Genomic DNA, 13,601 nt, shown 5'->3' on the forward strand with positions numbered 1-13,601 from the left:
GGAGGGTGCACAGTAGTTGAAGATTGTTGAAACGATATTATATCATATATACCGAACAAACACAGTGGAGTTGTGATCGACACAGCCGATTCACACATTCCGAGCACGACATACATACAATCTCTAGCAAGAATTGTTAACATCAAACTAAGATAGATTTCGCTGTCACAAGCCATTCAACTGATTCGCAATCACAGATTGTATGGAGGACAAGGAGCACAATCATACCAGTGCTGATTGCAATATTAGAACATCAGTTGCAGAATTTTGAGAAGGTAAATACCATACATACAATGTTTTCACACTGACACAACTATAAACACTGTTACTATCTCCAATAGTTGACCACCAGGCTGATCAGACCAGACATTCATCTCCACAAGAGCAGTACATATTTAATTATCCAAATGATAAGTGCCACACGTGGGGCACGAAGTAACACCGCGCTGACGTTTTTTACAGTAAAGTTGTCATCCGAAAAAAAAACCCACAAAAAAAACTGAAACTTGCCGTCCAAACAGAAAGTTGTCATGCTTCACGACTAAAGTTGCCATCCTCGGGTAACTAAACTTGACATTAAAAAAGTCAGGACGGAATTGCTTCGTGCCACACGTGTGGCACTTATTAGGGTCCTTAATTATTTATTAGTACTGGTAGTAGTAAGTTCCATTCAAAAATGTTCTTGGATTTTAAAAAAATGTTCATGCATTAAAAAAATGTTCCCACATTTCGAAAAATATTCACAAATTAGGAAAATGTTCTTGGATTTCAAAAAATATTCCCAATTCCAAAGAAACTTTCATGAATTTGAAAAATGTTGACAGATTTCAACAAATGTTCCGATTATTTTAAACCATGAATTTTAAAAAAGTTCTTGGATTCAAAACAATTCCCTAATTTCGAAAACAAATCATGAATTTGAAAAATGCTGACAGATTTCACAAAATTCAAAAAATATTCCCAATTCCAAAGAAACTTTCATGAATTTGAAAAATGTTGAAAGATTTCACAAAATTCAAAAAATATTCCCAATTCCAAAGAAACTTTCATGAATTTGAAAAATGTTGACAGATTTCAACAAATGCGCCGATTTTTTTAAACCATGAATTTTTAAAAAGTTCTTGGATTTCAAAACAATTCCCTAATTTCGAAAACAAATCATGAATTTGAAAAATGTTGACAGATTTCACAAAATCTTACAATTTTTTGAAATCATGAATTTTAAAAAAAATCTTGGATTTCGAAACAATTCCCAAACTTCAGAAACAAATCATGAATTTATATTTTTTCATGGATTTCAATAAATGTTTTAAATTATCATAAAATATTCAAACATTGGGAGAAAATATCTTTATGCAACTTAAAATGGAAAGAATAAAAAAAGAAGAAAAAGGAAAAACGAAAATAGGAAAACGACAGAAAAGAAACATAGAAAAAACTGATCCAAGAAGGTTATAGAACCTTCCCAAATATCGGTTAGAGCACACACTGGAAACCGTAAATGCGTCGGCCTATCGTAGTAGCACGGTCTCGCCATCGTGCACGATTGCGCGGTATTCCTCATGTTACGCTGTGAATAACCCCCACTCCCAGATTTTTAGATACACCTTGCACCTTTGTTCATACTCCAAACTATTAAAGATGCATTACTTTGGACCTAAGATGCAGTAAATTATAAAGTAATTCTCACAACGGAAAATTGCAATGAACTTCTTGGACACATGTTTTTCATTGTGTTAATTTTTGCTTGATAAAATACCACGAAGGCTTGCTACTTGTTCCCCTGCACAAAATAGGCCTAGAGCAGTCTAGGCGAGCAGCAGCTTAGGGCGCCTCTGGGCCTGAACCCAGCCTCCTGAACTGGTAGGCCCATTTCACTACCGTCGGGAGTGAAAGAAACCCTCAAAAAAATAAAAAAGATACCGGCGACGGAGGCCATGGAAGGCGGCCGTGGATCTGCGCGGCGGTGCGGCGTGCGAGCGGTCGATTGCGCACCGCGGGTGCCGCGTACGCATTCCGCATCCTGTCGTCCCGCTCGCTCGCCGGAGACAGCGCCGCCCGCCGAGGTTCGTACGCACGTGCGTGCCTCCCCGTCGCTTGGGATAGCCCTCTTCCATCTTGGGAACTCGCTGGTTGTCCGTTGATGTGCGCACGCGGGAGTGATGTACTAAGCGTACATCACCGTTTTTACTTTTTAGCCATTCAGTTCATTGATGGCGGCGAGCCGATTAATCCGAAAGTCTCAGTTTTTGTGCAGTGCAGCTACTCTGCTTGAAGTGCAGAGTTGTGCGACCTGCCGACCGGGTGTGCTGGTTTTGGGCGATTAGTTTGCTCGGGTTGCAATATGATTTGTGACTTCAAGCTGAAAAGGGCAGGTGATTAATTATGCTGACTTCTGCACTTTTGTGAGGACAGAAAAACTCAACAGTCTAAAGAATCAGCTCAGGGGACTCGAGGCAAGTCTGTCCAGTAAGCATTTTGAGCATTTCTTCATTCTTTTCTGCACTTTGCAGTAATGGGATCTATATTATACTTGCACTAGTTAATCAATGTTTGATTTCACATTGGTCTCCTTGCCTTTTACAGCATTTCATGGAAGGGCTGAAGTCTCTTATAAACTATCTCTGCAGCCCAACTAAAGAAAGGATCAGAAAGTAAGCTCACCGGCCAGTCAATTTCGAGTGCCACTACAATGAACGATCAGCTCAGGAGCTTGGTCTTGGATCAGACGGCTAGGGGAGATGAGTTTGCAAGTGTCATATCACATCAGCTTGAAGGTAAAAATGTATACATTACAAATCACGGCTCTAGTACAATAGTTTAAGGTGTCACAGTATTATCTGATCTGCAAATCCTGGACTGAATAGGAAATTAGAAGTGCTTCAGTGGGGTTTAAAGACAATAAGTCCAAATATCCCAGTCTTAAGGGTTGTTCTGAACTCCCAGGTCCAATATATTTTGCCACTGAAACTTGTAGTTGTGTATTTATGTCGACCCCAACATGATTCTTTTGTTTGAATATTTCACTTGGCTATGCAGGACGTGAATTCAACATGCCTTCATACATCTTCTTTTGATGGCCGCCATCGAAGCTGTTGAGGCTAATATTGACGCGATGGGGAAAAGCTACCTAGACAAAGCTATTATGTGTTTTCTTAGTTTTAAAGTTGTTGCAGAAGAAGGTAATGAGAGGTTCAGTGACATGGTCCATTAAGTTAGCTTCATACCTTCATGTGTGGCATCTCCTCTTTTTTTAAAGGGGGTACCTTTGTCTTTAATAAAATTGACATCAAAGTCCTGACAATGGCTATTCGTTTTGCATAAAGATCATTAAAGATGAGTACAGCTGTCTGTGAGTTGCAGTTTCTTATCCGAGCAGTCTAATATTCATATTGTTTGAAATTGTAGTCACTGAAGTTCTCGCTCTCCTTAAACAGTAATTCAGTGTATTCCATTGCTTAAAGACACTGAAGAATTGATGAAGAATTTGAACTGAACTAACGATCTCTTCAAGTTTGTCAGAATCATGAGAACAAGATTCCAAGAGGCTACCGTCAAAGGTATTCCATATTTCCTTTGAAAATTGTATCATGTCCATTTCCTCCAGAATGCCAGTTAATGGAGATTACCACTGTCCCCCCACCACCCCCCCCCCCCCCCCCCCCCCCCCCCCCGCGCCCACAAGAGCAAAATATTGCTGCAATAGCGCTCTCTGTATGTGTCGAGTATTTACCTAAATTTCCAGCAATCTGTTTTCCACATTTCATTGCTATGGGGGCCATATATGGTGCATGCTATTTTATTCTTAATACAATCTGTGTATATTGAGTACTTTGTTTTGCTTAAGCATTTTGTCTTATTCTTGATATTTTATTTTGGATCATAGAAATGAATTTTCTTTTAGTACAACTTATTTATTATTATATGCTTATATTTAGTGAAAATAGTTAATAAATTGCTAATATACTTATAGTTTCCAATTTTTGTGATGATAGGAGAATATACATTGAGTTATTATTTCTCTCAAACGAGCACCCAAGTGCTCCTCATTGTATTAGAAGAAGCACCAAGATGGCGCAAGTCTCACAACCTAAAAAAAACAAAACATAAAACGTTAGGAAGCCAAAGGCAAACTAAAAACAAGAAACAGAGTACAAAAGGCAAATAAATGTACTGTACACTACCCTGGAACCTTGCAACTCTTAAGGAATTGTCAGAATGCATATGTCTGTCTGTAAAGCTCATATAATACAGATGTTGTTGGAAGACATATAAGTTTACTTCCGGTGATTTTACACTAAGTTCATTTGCCCCAAAATTAAATCTTGACAAACATAACATCGTTGGTGTGTGTTTTAATCTACTGAGTGTTGAGATGAGCCAAGACCCGTTAATGATATTGACCTTGCTTTGCATGATGGGAGGTGGCAGCAGGCCTTAGGAGTTAGGAGCTATAATGTCATGGAAACTTGAACTGTACCGTCCTTTCTGTATGGCGTAAACTTCCTAATAATCTTGGCAATTTAAGATCACAGTTTAGTTTTCTGCTCTAAAAATGTTGGAAGTCCACTATGTTTTGCTGATTTGGGTCACAAAATTGAACTTCAAGGATTTTTGAACTGCAAATAACCCGACCGCTAACTGAAACGGGTGCCAAGTGCCTGTTGCAGAGCAGTTCATGTTGACGTCTGGTGTAGCAAAGCCTAGCCATGCCTACTGTGTTTCCTTATGAACAGTAAATAATAAACATGATTTATGGGGTGCCTAGCTTATGAGCTATATAAATCTTTGTTCTGCACTACATGTGGAGCTGTAAATGGGCTGAATATTCTTTTATCATATTACCTATAGAGTGTTCTACTTGCACTGTCTGCAGGGTTCATCCCGCAAATTCATTTTGCCCACACACCTCATCCATAACAACTTCATAACCACAGGCTTTGTCCGTTGATACCAGAAGCGAAAGCACCAGCAATCAAAGTCATTCCCAATCAACAGCACATCTCCCATAGATGGTAGAACAGACGTGCAAAGCAAAAGAAGATACCTGAAGTAAAGGGTCTGGACATGGTTCTGAACTTAAGAAACACTCAAACAATACATTCCTCAATGGAATTCTACCATCCTTGCCAGCTCAAGAAAATGAAAGAGAAGACTAGCTAGGCTTACGTTTCCCATCCCACGTTATGCTTTTGTCACGTCATCTCGCTCACCGAGATTTTCCGGCCCTTTTTGTCAGACAGCGCGGATTAGATCATTAGATGCCAGAGCAGACATGCAAAGCAAAAGAGGATGATAATTGATACATGAAGTAAAGGGTTCGGACATGGTCCTAAAATAAAGGAACACTCAAAGAGTACATTCCTGATTGGAATCATTCCATGCTTGCCAGCTCAAGCAAATGAAGGAGTAGAAGACAAACTAGCTAGGCAATGCTGTATAGGTTCTTTTTTCTTTTTGAGAAGAGGCCAGAAAAAGTTTAGATGCATGCTTGATAACCATAATGCATTGTCATGTGTCCTCTTTGGCTATGCTCCTAGCTCCTCCATTCTCTCGGTTGACCCTTTACTTCATGCACAAGCACAGCCAATAATACAATAATAGCTTGCTGGACACACACCGGCAGCAGCTGCGATGGCTGAGCTCGCGTCTGGCGCCGTGAGCTCGCTGCTGGGCCTCCTCCGAAACGAGGCGCTGCTGCTGAGCCGCGTCGGGAGCGACTCGGAGTTCATCAAGGAGGAGATGGAGAGCATGCACAGCTTCCTGGAGCACCTGTCCAGGACAGTGCCTCCTGCCGGGGGCGGTGGGCACGACGAGCAGGTGCGCACATGGATGAAGCAGGTCCGGGACCTGGCCCATGACTGCAGCAACTGCATCGACCTCTACCTCCGGCGCGGTGATCCGGCGGTCTACCGTGCCAGGGCCGGCCGCTGGCGCTACCTCTGGTGGGCTTCCTGGTTGGTGCAGAGGATGGTCGCCCAGCACAACGCGGCCATTCGGCTGCGTGAGCTCAAGGAGCGGGCACGTGACGTAGGCAACCGTCGGTTGCGGTATGGCGTGGAGATCCCGCGGAAGGAGGCGGCGGCATCTTTGCCACCGTCGTCGTCTCAAGCTGCTGCCACAGAATACAAGGAGGAGGACGACTATCAGATTCAAGTGGCCGACGGTTCTGATCCCCATCAAAGGGCTCTAGAACCTCGCCTTGTAGAGGAGTACTGTGCCGAGAAGCTAGCCAACTGGCAGGAATTGCAAGCCAAAACCAACAACTGTATATCCATGGCATCCATCACCATTGTTGCGCCAGATGATACAAAGGGTGCTGGTACCGTCGCACATGACTCTTTGAGGTTTGCCGCCAACAACTTTGAGCGCACGATCTGGGTCAATCTCTCGGCATTGCACTTCCCATGGGATCTTCCTCTGTTACCCAGGGAGATCCTCTCCTACATCCTGCATGAATGTGGGCAGCAGGAAGTCACAGGCGGACAAAGCGAGGTTAATAATCCTCGGGAAGGTTACAATTACAAAGCAGGACTCGAGTTCGAAATGTGGAAGATGGTTAATAATGGAGAAATCCGCGACAAGATTGATCAAATCAGGAACAAGGTTCGAGAAGTTGGCAAGGGGGAGATTGGAGGAGTGGATAGAGGGAAGGTTGAAGAAAACAAGTGCTTAGGCATATTCCACCATGCGCTGCGGCTCGTGCTGAACACGCCGGTTCAGCCACTATCCTCAGAGGGGACTATAGAGGAAACTGCTTCATTGCTGAAAGATCATATGGAAACAGGCGAGTCCAAGACCCAGATTCATCTCGATAATAGCCAATATGAAGATATCCTGCGCAAGGTGTTCCCGACAAACAAGCCCCTGCAGTCCCAGCAGACCCAGGAAGCCACCACCAGTAGTGCTACTACACTGAGCGAGGCTCACATCAAAGAAATCATCCACAACCACAAGATTACTCTAGACATCATATTGGGGCTGCTTCCCAAGCCACAGCTACTGGAAGGCACCTCTACCAAGGAACAAGCCATTGATGCTGCTGCTTCTGTCTCCAAGGAGATATCAGGGGAGGCGACCGGTTCTGCTGCTGCTGCTGCTGTTATCAAAGAAACCAAGGAGAAAACGAAGGAGGTATCAGAGGAGGTGACCAGTGCCATTGCTTCTGCTGTCATCGAAGAAACCAAGGAGAAAACGGAGGCATCAGGGGAGGTGAGCAGGGATATTGCTGCGGCTGTTGTCAATCAAACCAAGGAGAAACTCAAGGAGCTATCAGCGGAGGTGACCAGTGCTATCGCTGCTGCTGTTATCAAGGAAACCAAGGAGAAAATGAAGGAGATGGACATTACCGGTGCTATTGCTGCTGCTGTCATCGAAGAAGCAAAGGAAAAGATGAAGGGAATAGTATCAGGAGAGGTTGAGGCGACCAGTGATGTTGCTGCTGCTATCAATGAAACCATCAAAGAAACCCTGGAAAAAATGTCGCAGATCCCTGGAGGATTCGGGGTCTGCTGTACGCCAAAGGGATAGTGGATAAGATTAAGCCGCGTCTGGAAAATAAGAAGACCCTGATTATCCTCCAAGATGACAAAGACTATGTTTCAGCCGATTTTCGGTGGGAGGAGACCAGAAATGCTTTGAATTTGTTAGGCTGTGCACCTGGCAGCGCAGTGATTGTGTCCACAAAGAATAGTCAAAAGGCCAAAGATTTTTGCTATCCACCAGGAGAGCCAATAACCTGTTCTCTAGTTGGACTCTACCATGATACCGTGCTCCAGCTTATAAAGCCACGGATGAATAATGGAAATGATGGCGACATCGCAGGAATTCTACGTGAAATCTTGGCCAAGTGCCATCCACATGAGTTCTGCATGAAGATCTTCGCATACGCTCTTTACGCTAATCCCAACAGGAGCTATGAAGAACTGTGCAAGTTAAATGAAGATCTGGTTCCTGCCAAGACATTTGGCACTAGAGCTAAGAATATGATCAAGTTCTCCTACAAAGATCTGCCTAGAGAACACAAGACTTGCTTGCTGTACCTAGCCATCTTTCCTCAAGGCCACAACATCAGGAGATCAACCTTAATTGGACGATGGGTCACGGAGGGGTTGATAACTAAGCAAGACTGGGCCACTGCAGTGCAGCATGCGGAGCAATGTTTTGACACCCTGATTAAACGAGGGCTTATATTGCCTCATGATATTGGTGCTGCAGGAAAGGTCAAGAGCTGCATGGTAGGTGATCAAGTGCATGGGTTTATCACCGAGGTCGCAGAAAAAGAGCACATTCTGGATGCACGCCTTTCTGATCTTTGGGCTCGCCACTTCTCCATCTTTAGTGGTCTCCGACTCCGTGCCTCTGATGGCATCGAGAAGTTTGTATACAAGCTCCCCAAATATTCACCACAACTGCCGCTCCTGAAGGTGTTAGATCTAGAAGGCACTCAATGCTATGACAAAAATCACTACCTCAGGGACATTTGCAACAAGATATTACTTCTCAAGTATCTGAGCCTAAGAGGAACAAATGTTAGATATCTACCCAGTGAAATAAACAACCTCCATGAGCTAGAGGTATTGGATATCCGGGAAACTATGGTGCCTGAGCGTGCAACAAGGAATATCCTACTGCTGAAGCTGAGGCGCTTCTTGGCTAGCCGTGTTGATCCAAATTCAAGACCCAATGATAAGTCGCCACGCTTTCCTGTCCAGATTCCTTTCAAGATTGAGAAAATGGAAAATTTGGAGGTACTATCAAGTGTCAGGGCTTCAGGGGATGGCCGTGAGTTGAAAGAGATAAGACATCTATGGCAGCTAAGGAAGCTCGGTGTGGTTATTGAAGACAGAAACAATCACCTCGAGAGGTTGCTTCGAGCCATCGGTGACCTAAAATATTGCCTTCAGTCCCTTTCAATCACTATATCCTACAGCACCAGAACTAAGAGCACTCTCTCCAACAAAGAGATGTATGATCTGTTAAGACAAAGTCCCAAGCATCTTGAGAGCCTAAGCATCAATGGAGTCACACAAAGTGGGCAGCTCCTTGAAGTGCTGGCCAAAGGTAGCGATGAACTTGCCAAGGTAACTCTGACTGGTACCTTGTTGGAAGAGCGTGATCTGATGGTCCTTGCCGTGCTTCCCAAATTACACTCTGTCAGACTCCGATCCAATGCATACAATGGGAGAGAGCTCACCTTCAAGAAGGATGTATTTCCACAACTCAAATACTTTCTTGTTGAGGGCTCCAACAAGGCTGTGACTGACATCAAGTTTGAAGATGGAGCAACTACTGAGCTCGAGAAGATTGTTTTGTCCTCCACCAACATAAGGTTTCTTAGTGGGATCGACAACCTTCCAAAATTGAAGGAGCTTGAATTGGAAGGAAACCAGTCCCTACTTTCATTTTCTCAAGACAAAGCATCTCCTGAGCAAAGCGCCGAGAGTGGATCCGCTGAGCAGAACACAAAGGGCGAAGCTACCCAGCGAAACACTCAGAGTAGGGCTCCTGAACAAAACAGCGAGAGTAGAACTCCTGAGCAAAACACTCGGAGCAGAGCTGCCGAGAGAATCACCGAAAGCAGAGCACCTGAGCAAAACAACGAGAGTAGAGCTCCTGAGCAGAACACTGGGAGCAGAGCTGGTGAGGAAATCACCGAAAGTAGAGCAGCTGAGCAAAACAGCGAGAGTAGAGCTCCTGAGCGAAACACTGAGAGCAGAGCTGCCGAGGGAACCACCGAAAGCAGACCACCTGAGCAAAACACCGAAAGCGGAGCAGTTGAGCAAAACAGCGAGAGTGGAACTCCTGAGCAAAACACTCGGAGCAGAGCTGCCGAGAGAATCACCGAAAGCAGAGCACCTGAGCAAAACAACGAGAGTAGAGCTCCTGAGCAGAACACTGGGAGCAGAGCTGGTGAGGAAATCACCGAAAGTAGAGCAGCTGAGCAAAACAGCAAGAGTAGAGCTCCTGAGCGAAACACTGAGAGCAGAGCTGCCGAGGGAACCACCGAAAGCAGACCACCTGAGCAAAACACCGAAAGCGGAGCAGTTGAGCAAAACAGCGAGAGTGGATCTGCTCAGCAGAACACAGAGGGCAGAGCTGCTGAGCAAAACATTCAGAGTAGAGCTCCTGAACAAAACAACGAGAGTAAAGCTCCTGAGCAAAACACTGGGAGTAGAGCTGCTGAGGGAATCACTGAGAGTAGAGACCCTGAGCAAAGCAACGAGCGCAAAGCTCCCGAGCAAGACAGTCAGGGTGCAACTCCGAAGAAGAGCACCGAGATTAGTGCTCTTGATCAGAACACTGACACCAATAGTAAGTTCATCTTCAAGACAGGAAAGTTCCAACATCTCAAGTATTTTCGTGTTGAGAGCTCCAAAATGATCAACGTCATCTTTGAAAATGGAGCAGCTCCTGAGCTCAAGAAGATTGCCTTGTCCTTGACCGACAAACAACACCAGCTCCGTGGGGTTAGTCACCTTCCAAAACTGAAGGAGATCGAGTTGAAGGGTGAGAAGTTCCTTTCATTATTTGACAATGCTGATAAAATTGACAACGCTGATAAAATTGCCAAGGTGACTCTTTGTGATACTCACCTGAAGAAGGGAGATGTACAAATCCTTGCCAAGCAAGAAAACCTGCGCTGCCTAGAGCTCTCAATCAAGTCTTATGATGATGAGGAAGGCCATCTAGTCTTCCACAAAGATGAGTTCCCAAATCTTGACCTTCTTATTGTTGAGTGTCCTACCATCAGCAGGATCAGCTTCACCGAGGGATCTGCTCCTAAGATTGAAAAGATTGTTTGGTCCTTCAAGGAGATGAAGTCTCTCTTTGGCATTGACAACCTTCCGAGACTGAAGGAGATTGAGTGCAGTGGTGACCAGGTCCCATATCAGGTGAGAAGAGACGTTGCAGCGCATAAAGCCCGACCTGTTCTTACACACAAGCCACAATAACAAGACCAAGCAAAAGAAACGAGCACAACAAAAAAGGACGATGATACAAGGTGCGCACCAATCTCCCGCTTCTTGAAGATCAAGAATAAAAAATTTGAAAAGAAGGATGAAGAATCGGCGCTGGTTGACTGAGAAAAGGTTTGCAAGGATTTCACTCTCCATCATCCGCATCACTATCCATTCATATCACTGCTTCCCAGAACTGCAGGCCTGTTTGTCATGCTATCCATGTGCGTGCTTGTCATGGTATCTCCTTCAATCCCTTGTGCTTGTGTGCATGTATGTTTTTTAATTTCCATCAGAGTTGTGTGCATGTTTGTGCCTGTTGTGTATGTGTTCTCCTTCAGTTCATTCTGAGCGGAGGAACACTTGTATCAATGATGAAAACTGGTGTGAGGAGTAACAGAAACTGTCACATAATAGTTGTCAAATATTGTCATTCTGTGACGAGTCAAGCGATTTCGTCATTGTGTTCTTGTAATGGCTGATGTAAGTATGCTATCCATATGCGTACCTGACAAGAATAATCTATGATGAATTGTGTGCTGTAAGGTTTGATGTAGTATTTGCTCCTCCTTTTTAATCCCTGCAACAGGAAGACTGGACATATTTTGAAATGGAGGTAGAGGTTAATTAATTCGTCGGGGTTCCTTATTACTCTGTGATGTAGAGAGGAATGGATATAGTACTGAATTTACTTACTTGCTATCAGCAAATGCATGAGCAATAAAGATTCAGAACCGAGGAGGGATGCGAATGGAACTTGCGACGTTTGCTAGTCAATATGTCCTGCTGTTATGGAGATCAATGGCTGGTCTGATCGGCCTAGCGGTCGCCGACTAATGGAGATAGTTACAGTACCTATACTTGAGTTAGTGCGGCATACCATATGTATGGTATTTACCTTTTCAGAATTCTGCAACTTTTTTTCGCGAATACGCAAGAGTGTGTATCATTTCATTGATAGGTAGGAGTGTGCAGCATAGTTTGGGGCGATGCCTTGTACGCTAAAGGCAAGGCATGGAGCTGCAGAGCATTGGTGACGGGGTGCTCTGCCCGTTACAAGAGTGGACCTATGCTAATAGAGCGCCTAGTCCGCGTGCGCCTGCTCTAGCCCAGGCGCGGGCCTCCTCCTGGATCGAAGCAACAAGTCGCGAGGAGGAGGGGTTCTCGCCGTCGAAGACGCAACTGTTGCGGTGTCGCCAAATGGACCATGCCGTGAGCACAGCCAACGTAGCGAGGCCTTTGCGGTGGCCGGTGGGGGATCCCTTGATTGTGGCCGAGCACCAGCGAAGGAAGGCTTCATCTCCAGAGGGGGGTGGGGTAGTAGCACGAACCCAGGCGAGTACGTCATGCCAAATCTGCCGAGAGAAAGGGCAGCCGATGATGATGTGTTGCATGGTCTCTTCAGCCTGGTCGCACAGGGCACAACGATCATTGTGCGGCAGACCATGCCGAGCGAGTCTAGCGGAGGTCCAGCATCGGTCAAGGTCGGCGAGCCAAGTGAACATCTTGACGCGGAGGGGGGCCCAACAGCTCCAAGTGAGGCGCCAGAATGGCGCAGTAGTAGATCCGGAGTAAAGCGCTCGATAACAGGATTTGGCCGAGTACTTGGCGTTGGCAGTCCATCGCCAAAGCAGGCGGTCAGGGTGGTTCGAGAGAGTAGCAGACCGAAGTAACCTCCAGAGCTGGACGTACCCGGTCAAAGCAGTGGGGTTGAGCGCGCCACGGAGGTCGGCAATCCAGCGGCGGTCCTGAAGGGCATCGGCGACTGTGCGTTTCCTCATGCGCCGCGGCACAAGGGGGAGCAGAGACGGTGCCAGGTCCGAGATGGTGTGACCGTTGAGCCAGTGGTCCGTCCAGAAGAGAGAAGTCCGGCCGTCGCTAACAACCCAGGTGGAAGCCCGGAAGATGGATGAGGCGTCGTGGTCACTCGGAAGGTGAAGATGCGCCCAAGGCTTGGAGGGGTCCGTGCGCTGCAACCACAGCCAGCGTACCCGCAGGGCAATGCCCTGGCGGTGCAGGTCCTGGATGCCAAGTCCGCCAAACTCAAGAGGGCGGCAAGCGCGTTGCCAGTTGACGGGGCCATGGCCGCTTCGGGTTTCCTTCCTGCCATACCAAAGGAATTCGCGAATGGTGCGGTTGATCTGCTTGAGTATTGGCGGGCAGATCGCGATGGCCACCATGATGTGAGACGGGATCGCGCAGAGAACATGACGGACCAGGGCGAGTCGCTCGCCACGGGAGAGGAGGGCCGCGCGCCAAGTGGAGAGCTTCCTCGCGAGCCTCGACGATTAGCAGCAGGGAGGAAGCCGAGGGTTTCCTAACCGACAAGGGAATGCCCAAGTATGTGATGGGGAAGTCGAGAACAGCGCAGGCGAGCTCGGCGTTGATGCACGTGATCTCCGTGTCGCCGCAACGGATGGGCGTAGCCGAACACTTGGCGAAGTTGATGCGGAGTCCGGATGCCACGCCAAAGACGCGCAACAGCTCGCGGATGACTTGGAGGTCACGGCTCGATGGGTGGCAGAATTCTGCAACTGATATGCTTCTAATATCGCAACCAGGAATGGAATGGTTGTGCTCCTGTAAACAATCTGTGATTGAGAATCAGTTGAATTGTCAGTCACATCTAACTTAGTTTTC

The 13,601-nt window shown here is 46.1% G+C and overlaps 1 protein-coding gene and 1 long non-coding RNA gene across 4 annotated transcripts; both read left to right on the plus strand.

Annotated features, from left to right (window-relative positions):
- The first annotated feature begins 1,889 nt into the window (after window positions 1–1,889).
- On the plus strand, window positions 1,890–3,634 carry LOC123048436 (uncharacterized). 3 transcript variants are annotated; one of them, XR_006423290.1, is made up of 5 exons: window positions 1,890–2,066; window positions 2,247–2,469; window positions 2,587–2,777; window positions 2,868–2,946; window positions 3,040–3,634. It is a non-coding gene; the product is annotated as an uncharacterized lncRNA (long non-coding RNA). The 3 variants fall into 3 exon arrangements; XR_006423289.1 differs by lacking the exon at window positions 2,868–2,946; XR_006423291.1 differs by lacking the exon at window positions 2,868–2,946 and having other exon boundaries at window positions 2,258–2,469.
- Window positions 3,635–3,915: 281 nt separating this feature from the next.
- On the plus strand, window positions 3,916–11,492 carry LOC123051217 (uncharacterized). The gene is made up of 2 exons (XM_044474030.1): window positions 3,916–7,429; window positions 7,525–11,492. The coding sequence occupies exons 1-2, from the start codon at window positions 5,635–5,637 to the stop codon at window positions 10,953–10,955; spliced, it is 5,226 nt and encodes a 1,741-aa protein (XP_044329965.1). The 5' UTR covers window positions 3,916–5,634; the 3' UTR covers window positions 10,956–11,492.
- The last annotated feature ends 2,109 nt before the right edge of the window (window positions 11,493–13,601 follow it).

Source organism: Triticum aestivum, chromosome 2D (genome assembly GCF_018294505.1).
Source record: "Triticum aestivum cultivar Chinese Spring chromosome 2D, IWGSC CS RefSeq v2.1, whole genome shotgun sequence".
Classification (NCBI taxonomy): domain Eukaryota; kingdom Viridiplantae; phylum Streptophyta; class Magnoliopsida; order Poales; family Poaceae; genus Triticum; species Triticum aestivum.